The 14,844-nt window shown below is 38.5% G+C and overlaps 1 protein-coding gene across 1 annotated transcript in view; it reads left to right on the top strand.

The window, feature by feature from the left end:
- The window catches only part of LOC124613647 (outer dense fiber protein 3-like protein 1), a 92,470-nt gene extending 80,750 nt beyond the window's left edge, over positions 1-11,720 (top strand). The window contains exon 4 of the mRNA XM_047142362.1: positions 11,129-11,720. Coding sequence (XP_046998318.1) covers positions 11,129-11,159 — 31 coding nt within the window. The 3' untranslated portion in view covers positions 11,160-11,720. The remainder of the gene's footprint in view (positions 1-11,128) is intronic.
- Positions 11,721-14,844: the final 3,124 nt, after the last annotated feature.

The following is a 14,844-nucleotide window of genomic DNA, read 5'->3' as shown; positions in this document are numbered from 1 at the left end:
ACGCAGAACGAAGCGCTTTGGAAGAAGAGGTAGTAGGACTCGTTAATTTGCCGGAAATTCTCCAGCAATTAACGTGCCCCATAACAATACAAAACAGAGAGCTGAAACAGCAGACGAAACAAATGCAACAAGAGATACTTGAGCAGAGTGCGGGAACAGCAAAACACTGCAACAATAGATACGTGAGCTGAATGCAGAAACAACGAAACAACTATGTGAGATCAAACAACAGTTACGTCACATTGAGGAAGAGGCAAAAGAATCCAGAAATATGATCGAAACTTTAGTAACAAGTCACACACAATTAAGAACAGACATTAACACGGTCCATGTGCGAAGTGATCAAGATCATAAAAGCTCTGTATCCGTTACAATTCCCAAGTCAATAACGCCACCAGAAAAGCAAGAAGTTTCACAAGGAATGAAAAAACATTTCACGCAAATACAGCTCCAATCACAGGCGGAGAAGAAATTACGCGATAGCCAACCACCTGCAATGCCACAGGCACGTTTCGAATCTCACCAAGAGCAGACGGCACCACAAATACATCGGGTACCACAAGCATACTTTTCGGAATAATTAGGACCACATGATGAATCGGCAAGATTAACCAGGCAAGACACTTAGCTATTACGTGACAGGGAAAGGCAAGGGCGCGAAGGTTATAGACTGAAGCATACCGACACTCGCGCACGCAGAGCCAATGGAAGAAAGTCATTGCGTTCCGTTACAACGATATCACGCAAGACTAGGACGAAAGTTGCAGTGGACAATATCCAATGTATTTACCAGAACCTGAAAGACTGACACGTGAAATGATCTGGAACGGAAGTTGCGAGGGTTCTCGAATTTCGTACTGTACTACAGCGAGGTATGACAACGATCGTTTCCTCATTGTAAGAAAGTTTCAGCATTTCCGTGAAGGAAACTCACTGCATCCACGAACCTTCATTGATCGGGTCAGAGTAGGACTACCAGAACGTTGGACATTAGTACACAAACTAGGCTGCCAACATGTCTGGAACAGTAGCAGAAACGATGCAAAACGTAGCAGCTACATGTCGATCATATGAAGTTTCTCTCACGCACCTGGTCGAGTGAAGCGCAAAATAGAGTGAAGTATGAACTACTGCAAAATCCATGCTGTACTTCGAGAATTCCGGAGAGAAGAGCCCTGTAAAATTTTTCGAAGCAACGACAAAGAAAAACCAATGTTTGGATGTGCTACACAGCGATGGAGAATTGATTAAATTGTGAACCCTGAAGCTGCCACTAAAATACCAATAATCACTGGTTGTGCGTGGAGGCAACGACGTGGAAGTTTTCGATGGAATTTTGAGAGATTTTGAATTCATATTCTCAGAAGATGAGGCAAGAAAATGCGAAACCCGCGTGAATGAAGGACCGCGAAATGCGCCAGAGAACGCACGGAGGAATGTCAACCATTACGAACCGCGTGATAACTTCGCTCAGAGAAGTGACAATAGATTCCAACAAAGAAATGGTTATGGGTACGGAACAAAATATGGCAACGGTTATTTACCTAGGAATGGCAACAACTATTACAGGGGGAATAACTCTAAACGCAGAGGGTATTGGAGGACAAACAGGCCGACAAATTACCAGCAACGAAACCTGTGTAACAAAGTCGAACAAGGACAGGACGGACCGAAAGAAGACGTGAAGATCAGGCCACCAAACCCCAATAAACATTCGAATTGACGAGAGAGTGCCCAAGTCAAGGAGAACAGCGCACCTACCCAAGAAAGCAGCATCAATGTAACGTAAGAAATAAACACTTTGACATGAGAGGTGAAAGATGAAGGAACCGAACCGCGGGGATTGAAATAAGTTGAGATACTGTAAACATCAGGTTGGACAGGAATTTGTTGTGAGGATTTCGCCAAACACGGACTACCAGAACAAAATGAAACAGCCATAACGGAAGTCGAGTTAAAAGGCAAAGTCGTTATATTTCAGAGTTATTTAATAGTGTAACTAGGGAGAGCCGATTGCAAGAAGATAACATACCATCGAGAGAAATAAATATTTTGTCACGACAGGTAATAAATGAGGAAATAGGATCGCAGGGATCAAACAAAAGCAGGAGAACAACAACATCATGCTGGGGAGAAATTAATTGGGAGGATACAGATGAAGAAAATGAACGACCAGAGGCATACACAATAGGAGGAAATTGCACAGTTATCTGAGGCTGAGACCAAGAAAAACGAACTAAAAGAGGGCAATGCTCAGTCGACAGAAATTGAAAATAAATTACAATTGGGCACAGGTTCCAATGCGTACAATGATAGAAGTTATAGAGATTTAATAAGGGCATTTACATGCGACTATTTGGGAAATTCAGCGAAGAAAGTAGAGCCAGCTGTAGCTGAGCTGAGGAAAGATGAAGCTAAATGTGAAGAAGAAGCTGTAGATGAGACAGAGATAGTGGTCGAGGCATATTCGACACAAGGTTTGAATTCTCAGGTAAAAATCCCGAAGCAACTCACGTGTGATTCAATAGAGGATGCTTTAATGTACGGAGATGAGGAAGAACAGAGCAAACCGGTCGAGATTCAACCAGTTGTGAAGGCCATTGTAGCGAAAATCCCAATTAATGTAGTCACAGACAGCGGAAGCGGCGTAGGTTCGAGTCCCCCCCTTGGGCATGGATGTGTGTGTTGTTCTTAGCATAAGTTAGTTTAAGTAGTGCATTAGTCTCGGGACCGATGACCTCGGCAGCTTTGTCCCTTAGGAATTCACACACATCTGAACATTTTTTGAACATACCGAAATTAACGGTGGACATAATAGCTGCGGATTTCTGAATGAAAGACGAGCTGTGATAGACATGGGAAAGAGTAGAGTGACGTTTGGGAGCATTATACTTCTCTTCGAGCAAAGGCTGAAATTAGAAGAAATACCAGTAATGAATAACCAATTAAGAATTACATTGGGCATGGATGCTGACGAAACAGAACGGTACATACGAAGGTGGTAATCACCTCATCTCACTAGAGAACTCCTGTTAGAAATACATAAAGAAATCGACGACAAATTACTGGAGGTAAAAGACATTTAGGGTGAAAGTGAAAAGGAATTACAAAATAAATATTTTTCGGGATAAGGTAGAGGTGTTTTTACCCAACCCAGGTAGTATTAAACATTTCCAATACAAATTTGAAATCAAGGAACACGAACCATTTAGAGTACTGCCTGATACAGAACCACTAAGTTACAGGGATACAGTATTTAGGGAGATATACAAAATGTTAGATGATGACATCATTGAACCAGCCTCCTCAACATATAATAGCCCTCTCCATATTGTGAATAATAAAGATGGCAGTATCAGATTAGTGTTCGATTCGCAACAGATAAACACCATCATTATTGCAGAGACAAATCGTCCTGAAAAGTTAGAAGAGCTAATTCAAAAATTTCATGGCCCAAAGGTTTGAACTGGTGCCTGAAAATAGAAAATATACAACATTCATCGTCTTTGGCAGATGTTACCAATTTAAACGATTACCATTTGGCCTGAATATATCATCAGTGGCATTCATTAGGGGGCTTAACACCATAATGAGTCTTGAACTCTTACAGAAAATAATGTGTTATGGTGATGATGTCATTATAGCAGAGCCCTCATGGGAGCAGCACAACAACACAATAAACGAGTTTTTGCAGAACATAAAGGATCATGGTGGGACAGTCAACGTAACTAAGTCCAACTTTGTATGCGAGAAGTCAAATTCTTATGACATATAATATCAGAAAAGGAAATTATACCAGACCCAACCCAATTAACAGCTTTTAATGAATTTGGCACCCTATATAGTACAAAGACTCTGAGGGGATTTTTAGAACCAATCAGCTTTTACAAAAAAGTTCATATGGATTGACACTCTCGCAACACCACGTCTATGTGCACTTACTCGAAAAAATACGTCATTGCTATGGGATCAGCAAGCTGATAAAGAATTTTTAAAATTGAAAAATGTATTAACAACAGCACCAATACTAGCTCACCCCAACTGGGCACAAAATTTTTATATGGCCACAGACAGTGCAAAAAAAGGGTTGGAGTTGTTTTATTCCAAGAATACGAACAGGAAGGGCAGATTAATTACAAAATAATTGCGTTTGCCAATCGAGTATTCATTAAAAGTGAGAAAAATTATTCGATCACAGAGTTGGAAGCATTGGCCATTCTGTGGGGCTTCCAACGTTTTAGATATTTCAGAAGGAAAACAAACGTATTCACAGAGCACAAGGCTTTATAGTTCCTATTAGCCGCCAAATCAACTCATGGATGCTAATTTTACAAGTGTTTGATTTCACAGTCACACATATTGCAGGACCAGCCAGTATGTTAGCAGACGCCCTATCATGCATCTAAGAGCATAGGTTTGGAATCGGAGGAAGATCATTTCACAATGTATTACACGAAAAATATAACCTTCGAAAACTACATAACTACTGCATTGCGAAACATAGGTAAAGAACAGGACAAAGATCCAGATATACTCAGGATCAAACAAAAATGGAAAAGCATAGCAGAGATCAGAAAAGATTATCTCCTGAAAAATGATGCCTTATTTATCAGACAAAATGTTGTCAGCAGCGAATGGTTAGTTTGTATCCCAGCTGAAATAGTTAAAAAATACACATGGTACACACACTTGAGTAATGCCCAATTTGGATAAAAAAAAATGCTTCCTAAAACTGAAACAAACAAGTCATGTCCCTGATATGGAAAAGTGAATAAGGGAAGTTTTCCTAAAGTGCATAATATGTATGAGAGCAAAACATGACACATTTCAGATAAAACTACTTATGTTTCCAATAATCCCTAACAGATTAAAACAAATAGTGGCAACAGATTTAATGGGAACTCTCTCACGCACAAAGGAGGGCTACACTTTTATATTTGTGGTACTGGAATTAACTTCAAAGTGGGCAACGGGGCTTACAATAAGTGTTGTGTTCAAACAGGATTTTCTCAAACAAGTTGGCAGAGTGGAACGAATCTTTTCAGGTAACGCACCACAATACAAATCAGCACACTGGCAGGACTTGTTGAAATAGTATCAAAATATTAACCCAGTGCAAATGTAGTGGCATGGTCAATGAAAGACATAGGTCCTTTATGTCGATTGTATGCCGGCAAAAAATATAACACTTGGGATAAACACCTGAGAGATTTCCAAGACATTAGAAATCAAATGTCCCACAGCACTACCCTACTTCCACCCATCACAGTACTTAAAAACATTGTAGCCCCTGATGAAACCTAAGAAACATTAAGATTTCCCACAGTACCATGCAGGCAACACAAACAGATTATAGATACAGCATTAACAAACATTAAAAGGGCAATCATGAAAAGAAAGGAAAGAGGGGATAAGACAGTCATGAAAAGGTCATTCGCAGTAGGGCAGATAGTGTTTGTGAAAGCTCACCATCTTTCCTATAAACACAAACAAAAGAACGAGCTTTTCACTCTGCAGATGAGTGTGCACTGATATGAAACTTCCTGGTAGATTAAAACTGTGTGCTGGACTGAGACTCGAACTCAGGACCATTGCCTTTTGTGGGCAAGTGATCGACCATCTTTTTTTTATTTTATTTCATTATTTTGTTCAATGTTGTTCGTTGCATTTGGTCTGGGAGGACGTCACATGACATCCATTCAAGTTGACTGTTGATTCCTGTACTCAGTTTTTTTATTACAGAGGGCCACTGCCTACTTTGACTGAACACCCTGAGCTACCGTGCCGGCAAACCACGCTCTGTCCTCACAGCTTTACTTCTGCCAGTACCTTGTCTCCTACCTTCCAAACTTCACAGAAGCTCTCCTGCAAACCCTGCAGAACTAGCACTTCTGGAAGAAAGGATATTGCGGAGACATGGCTTAGCCACAGCCTAGGGGATGTTTCCAGAATGAGATTTTCACTCTGCAGCAGTGTGTGCGCTGATATGAAACTTCCTGGCAGATTAAAACTGTGTGCCAGACCAAGACTCAAACTCGGGACCTTTGCCGTTCATGGGCAAGTGCTCTACCACGGCAAAGATCCTGAGTTAGAGTCTCGGTCTGGCACACAGTTTTAATCTGCCAGGAAGTTTCAAAACAAAAGAACCATAAGCTTTTCGCTGCATACAAAGGACCTATCGCAACGCCATAGAACTAAGGAATCCAAAGACAGGCAAAAGTTTAGGACTTCATGATGTAAGCCATATTAACGGGTATGACGATTAATCACTTATAGGGATCAGTAAATAATATCAAAGAAGCCATCAGGTATGTTTTAGACTGGACGTGACTAAGAGTCTGAGGAAAAGAAGAGACAGAGAACTGAGAAGTACCTTAAATTTTTTATGTAGCAACCAACGTGATATGTAGAGTTAACAAAGGTAATGATCTAATAGCATGATGACATACCACAATACCTCACATAACGAACATAAGGAGTCTCATGAGCTTAAGATATCAGGAACAAACTGGAATCTGATATAGAAACTAGAATTGTAATGCAGAGATAGAAGGCTGAACCATGAAAAGAATTTCTTAAGAGGCATAAATTAGGCATTAGGCATAAGGTAGATTATAAGAAAAGGTTTTTATATTCAAACCTCCTGCAAGAAACAATTGTCAACTGCGCGCAACAATGCGACAAACTACAACTGACATTGTATATTGGACGTGAATGGACGAGATCAACGATTTTCTACGAGGTACCTGTAGATGCGCTGGCAAGGGCATGAGAAGGATGGCGATTTGTAACCAAGTCAATCTTAGTACCTAATTGTGGTAGCAACCGTGCCGTGATAAAAAAAAGTACAAGAAAGGTGGATGAGCAGCAGAAGATCGACGTTAGGTCTAGGCCTTGCGAAAATTCACTTTCGACTGATACTTAAGTGGGAAGGACTGCAGGGAACAATGGGCCACAAACATCAACCAGTGTGCAGACTAAAAGCGCCTCGCCCGAAACCCTGGCTTGTCTGAGGCACAATTTCGTAAAAAAATTACATGTAGAATAGCACTGCCTGCACCAGACTGTGATAGTATATTGAAATACAGAGCTGAAAGAAAATCAGTCAATCAATGCTGAACTACACGTTCAAATCAACGATTGAAACACTAACGAATGTTAAAATTCAAAGCAACTAGTAGTCAATACTTTCCTGTATCCTGTCCAGAGAAATGACAACATTCAAGTCTGAAGAAAGGAAGATGCTTGGAAGAACAGAAGATGAAGAGTCCCAAGACTGATATTGAAGAGAGAAAATGGGCGAAAATATTTCAAGATACACATTTTCAAATACTCATCCTATCGTAAACTAGTTGTCTGCGAAATGGTACAAAAATATAAATACCTTCAACAATGTCTTGAGAAGAAAAATACACGGTTTTAAGGCCAATTCTCCACGAGACTCTGCATTAAACGTTCCACATTATGATGAGGGGCACTTCAAACTACGGCAACGTCTTGTTGCAAAATTCGACAAAGAATGACGCTGCCCACCCAGAAGTTTGCCGACAAGCAACTGGCACAAGTCCTTCAGCTTCCTGCAAAGACATCCATCGCCAACCAATGCAAGAACATTCCTAGACATCGTGTGAAAATAGCAGTCGAAATTAGGTAAAGATCATGTCGGACAGTGAAAAATCTGCAAAAAGCACAAAAATTGACACAGGACTTCAATGTATTCATATCGATTAGATACGATATACATTTCTCTAGGCAACGTGTGTAAGTGTCTGAATAATACCTGTATAACAGTCTCTTTATAAACTTTGTTTCATGAGCAATGCAGGTTGTACAGAAATGTTTTATGTACTTATAATGTTAACTAGAATAATATGTTTTAAGAAATTTTTTTCATCTATATTGTATCTTAAAGATAACATTTTTTGTAAAGTTGATTTACTGTCTATGATTGTAAATTTTAAATTTTTATTCATGTGTAATTATAAATGCAACATTTCTTAAAAGCCACACTGTCTGTTAGAGTAATATTATTTTTTGAATAATATGTGTGTATGAATATTATTTGTGACTATAATATTTTTTAATTTGCGTAAATAAATAATAGAAACTTTTAAAATTTTGACATCGTTAGAATTTGCTACAGAATCATTTTGATGCTTCCATTAGTTGTTAGCATCACAATTTTTGTAAAACGAACGTCAGAATGTAAACACTGTATTTTTCGATTATGTGTAAAGTGTTTAACTTTTTAAGCTGATTTACATAGTATGTGGTTTGAAAATAATATTAAAACATCGACGTGAGAGGCTCCTCATCTCGGAAACAAAATCTAAAATACTCAAAACTCATTTAAATAAATAAGAAAAAGAAATTGATATCAGTATAAAAATTTATAGTCTTCACTTAACGCAGATAATTAAATCAATATCAAAGTTAACCATGTCAAAAATACAAGTATTCAAACCAATAGAATTAAATAGAATAAGGACTAGACCAAGTGGCTGACCAATATTCAATGCTTGAGAAAAAGGATAATTTTTAACACTTAGACAACACCTCAACCATTGTCTAACTTCAGTACAGAAAATATCACGGAAGGGTGGTGATATGTAAGTTGGCAAACAAATAACACACCTTACATTGAATTCCTTAAACAATTCCGGCTAACTCGATATGTCACATTACGTAGTTATGTGAATATGCACTAATTTTATTGACAGGCAAAGCGAAGCAAATAAACGAACTGACATTTCACGAATAGGAACCACGAACATTCACACTAGTAACTGCACACAAGTATTTTCCCTGAACTGAGCTACAAGATGCAGTTCTGAGGGAAAAGAGAATTTTAAGACAGCACACCGTCTCGCATGGCTGAAACCCTCGCCACAGGACACCTAGCGGATACAATGAGATGGTGCCGCAGCCTCTGCGTAGACTGCTGACAAAAGCTGTTTATTTCAGCATTACATAGCAGAAATTAAATTATACCGTACAAAAGAAACGACGCCTGTAATAGGCTACAAAAACTCTAGTGGCTGAAGTTACAACAAGTATAAACGCCCAGATTGGCCAGAAAGAAAAAAACATGGCCACCAGCTTTGATATAGGCAAATTGCAGACAGAGTAATTGGCTCCTTCTCTTGCAGAAAATCGTTGAGTGTTTGAGCAAGGCGACTCACGCTCCACTGAGACGACTGCGAGACTCATTATGTGAATACCAGTTCACAAGCTCATCTTAACTTCTAAGGAGTTAAATTGCAAAGTCTCCAAGTATGGAGAATCACACCGAGCACTGACAGTTAACGCTTGCGAGCGATTTGAGGGCGACGACGTATGCGTTATTCCAGCCAAATAACGTGCCTATTAACTTAGCTAGCGAATAAATAGGAATCTCGGCTTCAGCAAAGACGTAGGAAATTTATCACACTGGTGTTTAACAGTTGAGAGAGATTTAGTATAGATTCTCAGGTTCACTGCTCACGCCGCCAGCCGCCACTGCCGCCACCGACGCAAGGCAATCACACACGCTTGCACTATGCTAGCAAGTGACATTCAATCAACACTCAGAACTGCTGTCTCTCCTAATTTTTGTACACTCATCCATGACCTGTAGTTAAACATATTCACGATTGCAGGGCTTAATTGAAGAACTAACGTGAGATGTCCAATCTAACAAGAAGGACTGATCAGCCACTGTAGAGTTATGAGAGTTATGAATTGTTTTAATTGTGTACTTCTTTTTGATTGCTCTTTACCGATCCCCATTCAATCTTGGACATTTTTATTGTGCCGTTTTGCGTAATTGATATCTCTGGCCGCTATTCTATTTAATTTTTTTGTATTTTTATCGACCACAGACATGGTCACCAATCATCTTAACATTAAGGAACATTACAATAGTTAGGAATTTTGCTTCACTGTTGTGAACACCCAGTATCAATATTTCCTACCATCCTGTATGTAATTTTGCTAACACTGCTATGTCATGAAGACATACTTAGAGTAAAAATAAACCTTAATAATGAAAATCTAAGATTTTCACTATTTTCTAACGTATAGTTACGCCTGAACCCGTACGCTAATTTCTGTTACCAATAACATTGCCTTTACAGAGTGTGTAGTGGAACTGACATTGAGATCAGCATCTGATTACATCACTGTCAATACTGCTGCACTCTTCTGAACTCTGCATGCATGAGACGGTATCTTCCTACCTTGTAGGCCATAGTTTCAACACCAAATTCCTAAAACACGCGTAGAGCATCCTTACACAACTGCAGTAGGAAGGTAGATCAGAGACAGTCTCACAAGTGTTATAATGTCGTTAAATAAGTAATGCCCCACTTTTTTTTCTCGGAACATATTTATTGTTAAGAGTCAGAATTTGGAGACAATAACATCAACAGGTCTTGTCCATGTCCTATCTTTGTACGCAGTCTCCATCACACTCTATTGCTATACGCCAATGTTGTGGAAGAGCACGTATGCCCTGCTGGTAAAAGCTCTTGTCCTGTAGGCATAGCCATGTTTTCACTGCATGACTGACACTCTCATCATCTTCAGAGTCTCTTCTCATGACAGAAAGGACTGTCTGTTGGTCTCGAAACGCTCCAACAATTCAGATGAAATGGCCTTTCTTTGAATTTTGTTGAAACCATCATGAGCACCTCTTTGAATGTCTGAGAGTGTGGATCATTTCAGATGTACTTCCTATGCTGACTGACAACTGTCGAGTTGTGATGAGCCAGTTGGCACGAATCACTGTGCAACAATGAAAATGTAAATCGAATGAAAATAGCTAATTCCTGTCAGTTCTAATGTGCTGATCATGAATATCACAAACCAATTCAAAATTAGCTCTAGTTTTCATTTTACACTGTTTTATTACAGTGAGATAATTATATGCGAATTTTTATGTTAAGTTTAAAATCAAATATTATAATGGTTTGTCAAAGTCATAATAACTAGTAACAATGGATCATATTATAGTCCCTGGTCTTACTTGTGTGCAATATTTTGGATATAAACATGTTGATATCAATTTTAGTGATCTCTTTGTTTCCCTCCTCTTCAACTTCAGTGACTTTTTTAATGCATGTAATAATTTTTGCACATTTGTTTCCAGATTAACAACCCAGTGGTTCAAGTTGCCATGAGTTCGTGTTAACAGTGCTGACACATTTTGCAATGTGTGTGGAGAAGTGACATTTGCATCACAAATACAGCAAATAACTATATTGATTAAAAAAAAAGCTTACAGTTGTTGTTTTGGGTGTAAAGTAGGTGATCAGGAAGTATGGGAATATTTTAAGACAGTCTTTTTACAGTGCTTAGGGAACAAACGAGCAATAAATTGCAAGGAGATTGTAGATAACATGTCATCTTATGAAAAAACTTGGTTGCAACATGTCACTGAAAATGTATTTCTTACATAGTCATCTTGACTTCTTCCCAAAGATTGTGGTGCAGTAAGTAATGAACATGGGGAGCGATTTCATAAAGATATTGCCACATTTGAGAAGAGGTATGCCAGAAAGAGGAGCCCCAATATTTTAGTGGATGACTGCACGATTGTCATAAGTGATGTTCCCGAGTATGTGTATAAACGTCAAGCCAGGCAAAAACGGTCATCTTCTGAATTTATCTCTGAACAAAATATGTAATTGTATATACTGTACGTTATGGAAATTTAACATTTATAATCCCTTATATACATTTGTGACCAGTTAATTTATATATTTTCTTTTGTGCTTTACATAGCTCTGGTACAAAGCAGAAATTCAAAGTATTTTCTTTCATGTAATACTATCTTCATTTTTTGTTAATATTTTACTTTTATACTTCCAGAAAGGCACTGAAATTTATCAATGCATAACATATAACATAATTTAAGTATTTACTCACTTAAAATTTGCTACGCTGAATCTTGGAACATGAATGCATATTTGGATAATGAGTTATTTATACAAAAATATAGATAACTTTTTTAAAAAAATTACAGCTAAATATTTATGAAGATGATAATTTTGCATCATTTTATACTGAAATAAACATAACCAACTCAAAATAGTTCAATTTACACACTTTCACTTCTAATTTGTTGTTCAGTGTAATAGCATTCGCACTATCCAGCATGTCTGGAGCAGTGGCTGTGACAGGATGTGCCGAGCGTGGCTGGTTATCAAGCTCTGTTTCTGCATTTCCTGAGGCTGTAACTTTCTTTACCCATCGCCCAACTGTACTTCTATCAACTGCAGCATCGCCATACACTGCATACAAACGTTTATGGATGTTCACCATGGTTTCTTTTTCTGCACAAAAGAATGCAGTAACAGCACGCTGCTTGTAATGTGAGTCGTATGTAGACGCCATTTTGACGCTGTACTACGGCTCTGCCATCTGCCAGAATGGTTCGAAACTTCACTGGCGCAAAGAACAAACATCAAATGTGAAACACCAACAAGGACATTTGTGTATGTATATTAATGGTTTTTTTAAAAAAATGTGGGGCATTACTTATTGAACGACCTTCGCAATATTCTGAGGTAGCTCCTCACTTAAACAAAAAGTATTCGGTGCACAAAAAAAAAAAAAAAAAAAAATATGTTTGGCATTCACACTCATACATTCCGAAGGTATCTGTTCAAGCACCTGAAAATATTAACCACCGCCTCACAGTACATTTATTCACTTAATGACATTTGCTGTCAATAGTTCATCTACGCTTGAGAGTAACAGAGATATTCAAAAGTGCAATACTAGAAGGAAAAATGATCTGCATTACCTTTTAATGAGTCTCACTTTATCAGAGAAGGGAGTGAAATATACAACCATACATCTATTTGACATAATACCCAATGAAATTAAATGACTGATAGCAGAGATGTTTTCAAATGTAGATTAAAGATGTTTCTCCATAACGCCTCCTTCCGTACCACAGAATAATTATTGTTGAGTAGCACTTCTCCATATTCGATACTGTGAAACAAATCTCTTCTACTGCAAGCTCCTTGCTTTCATGTTTTGAGAGGTGGTAGTATGGACCAACACAAGAAAAAAAGGCTGTAAACGAAGTGTGTTCCTTAAGAGACGTGAGCACTTGTTCAGTAGAGAAGATGTGTTTCACACTAGCGAAGATGAACAACTGCTCATAAGTCTTAACGTATGCACTTTAGAGCTCACGTTTACTACACATTTTTTTTTCTTTTTTATCCGTACTACCAGCCCTCAAAATGTGGAAAGCAGACAGCTTGCAGTAGAAGAGATTTGTTTCACAGTATCTAAGATGAAGTTCTCTTAGTTTTTAAGGTATGCGTTTTAGATCACATGTTTATTGAGGTTTTGTTGCTTATAGTATCATGTACTTTCACTTTATGCTTTTACGCCATTGATTATGACACCCCTGTGTAGTTTTGTCGACATGTTTCACATCATAACGTTTATCGTGAATTTGATCTATAAAATGAGGAAATAGCTAACTAATACCGTGATTGTCTGAAGCTGGCCAACGTAATCGTGGATGCCACACAGCAGGAACAGTTCGGCATTTCGATACGGACATGATAACTTATGCGCATTGTAAAATTGAGCATAGTTTAGCAGCATACATACTTTGAAAAATGATTAGTTCCCACCCTTCATTCAGTTTAGAATGTATGTATGCACGCACATTGCACTTTGCGGTATGAAATTTTCAGTCCTAGTTTTTAATGTTGCTTTGGTGCCACATGCTGAGTGTTGCTTCCGAGAAATTTACAAAAATATTTGTCTCGACACAAGGTAAGCGAACATACAGTTTCAGGCCAGGAATTTCTTTGTAAGGTCAGTTGTACATTTATTTCAAAAGTCAGGTTACATTCAGGGTAGCACTGCATTTTTATAGACACAGTTAACTTCAATTTGTAGACTGTGTTGAGCAAGACATATTAAGTCTTTCTATAATTCAGTGTAGTCGGAGGTTTTCACAGTACATGTGCTTAAGTTAGGAATTAGTCTGATTGGTAATTATTTTTGAGGAGTTTTGGTAGGAAGTTTTAGGAAAAGTCAATAAAATAGAGAAAAGCAAACAAGCGTTAAGTTACATAAGCGAAATGTTCTGCATGCTTTCCCCTAAATTGGTTAATGGAAATATCGGGGTGGTTTCGGTGGAAGACCACGACCAATTTCCTTCTCATCTTTCTCCGTCGCAGTTTGTGCTGCCTTTAACGAATTTCTCGTCGATCAGGGGTTAAACCACGATCTCGCTTGCTTTATAAACTAACATAAAGCTGTGCATAAATAAATTACTTCGCAAGAAGAACCGTGAAGACAAGGAAACTACTAGTTTTACAGCAGTACAGTGGTAACAGTTGACGTTTAATGTGTCAGTTACTTTATGGCTGTTGCTGAATTTACCGAAACCAGAATATTTACAATGATTGAAGTTGATATTTACAGTGGTCGTGTCATCCTGTGGTTTGTTGATACAGGGTAATCACAGGTACGGAGGTTGACGTTTCACATATACAATTTGTTTGAGCGTCTGGATAGTGACGACATGCTGCTCTCCCAGGAGTTGCGAAGTGTTGTGTTGAATGGGAATCACTGCACTTGCCTACATTGCGCCCACTGACACCACCATTTTACAATGAATCTGACTGAATCAGCACGAAACACGTGATTTCATAAGTCACTACATTTCTCGGATGAGTGATTCCCGGAGACCGGGCAAGGTATATTCTCTTAAATTCTGAGGGCTTCCAGTAACTAAGTAATTTTAAATGGGTCTTCATCTCCCGTGTATCTTGGAAGCGACTTCATAGCTCACTGTCATTCACACACTCTACCTGGAGCTCCCTCATC

This window comes from Schistocerca americana, chromosome 4 (assembly GCF_021461395.2).
Source record: "Schistocerca americana isolate TAMUIC-IGC-003095 chromosome 4, iqSchAmer2.1, whole genome shotgun sequence".
Lineage (NCBI taxonomy): Eukaryota > Metazoa > Arthropoda > Insecta > Orthoptera > Acrididae > Schistocerca > Schistocerca americana.
This window is presented reverse-complemented; position numbering and strand designations above follow the sequence as displayed.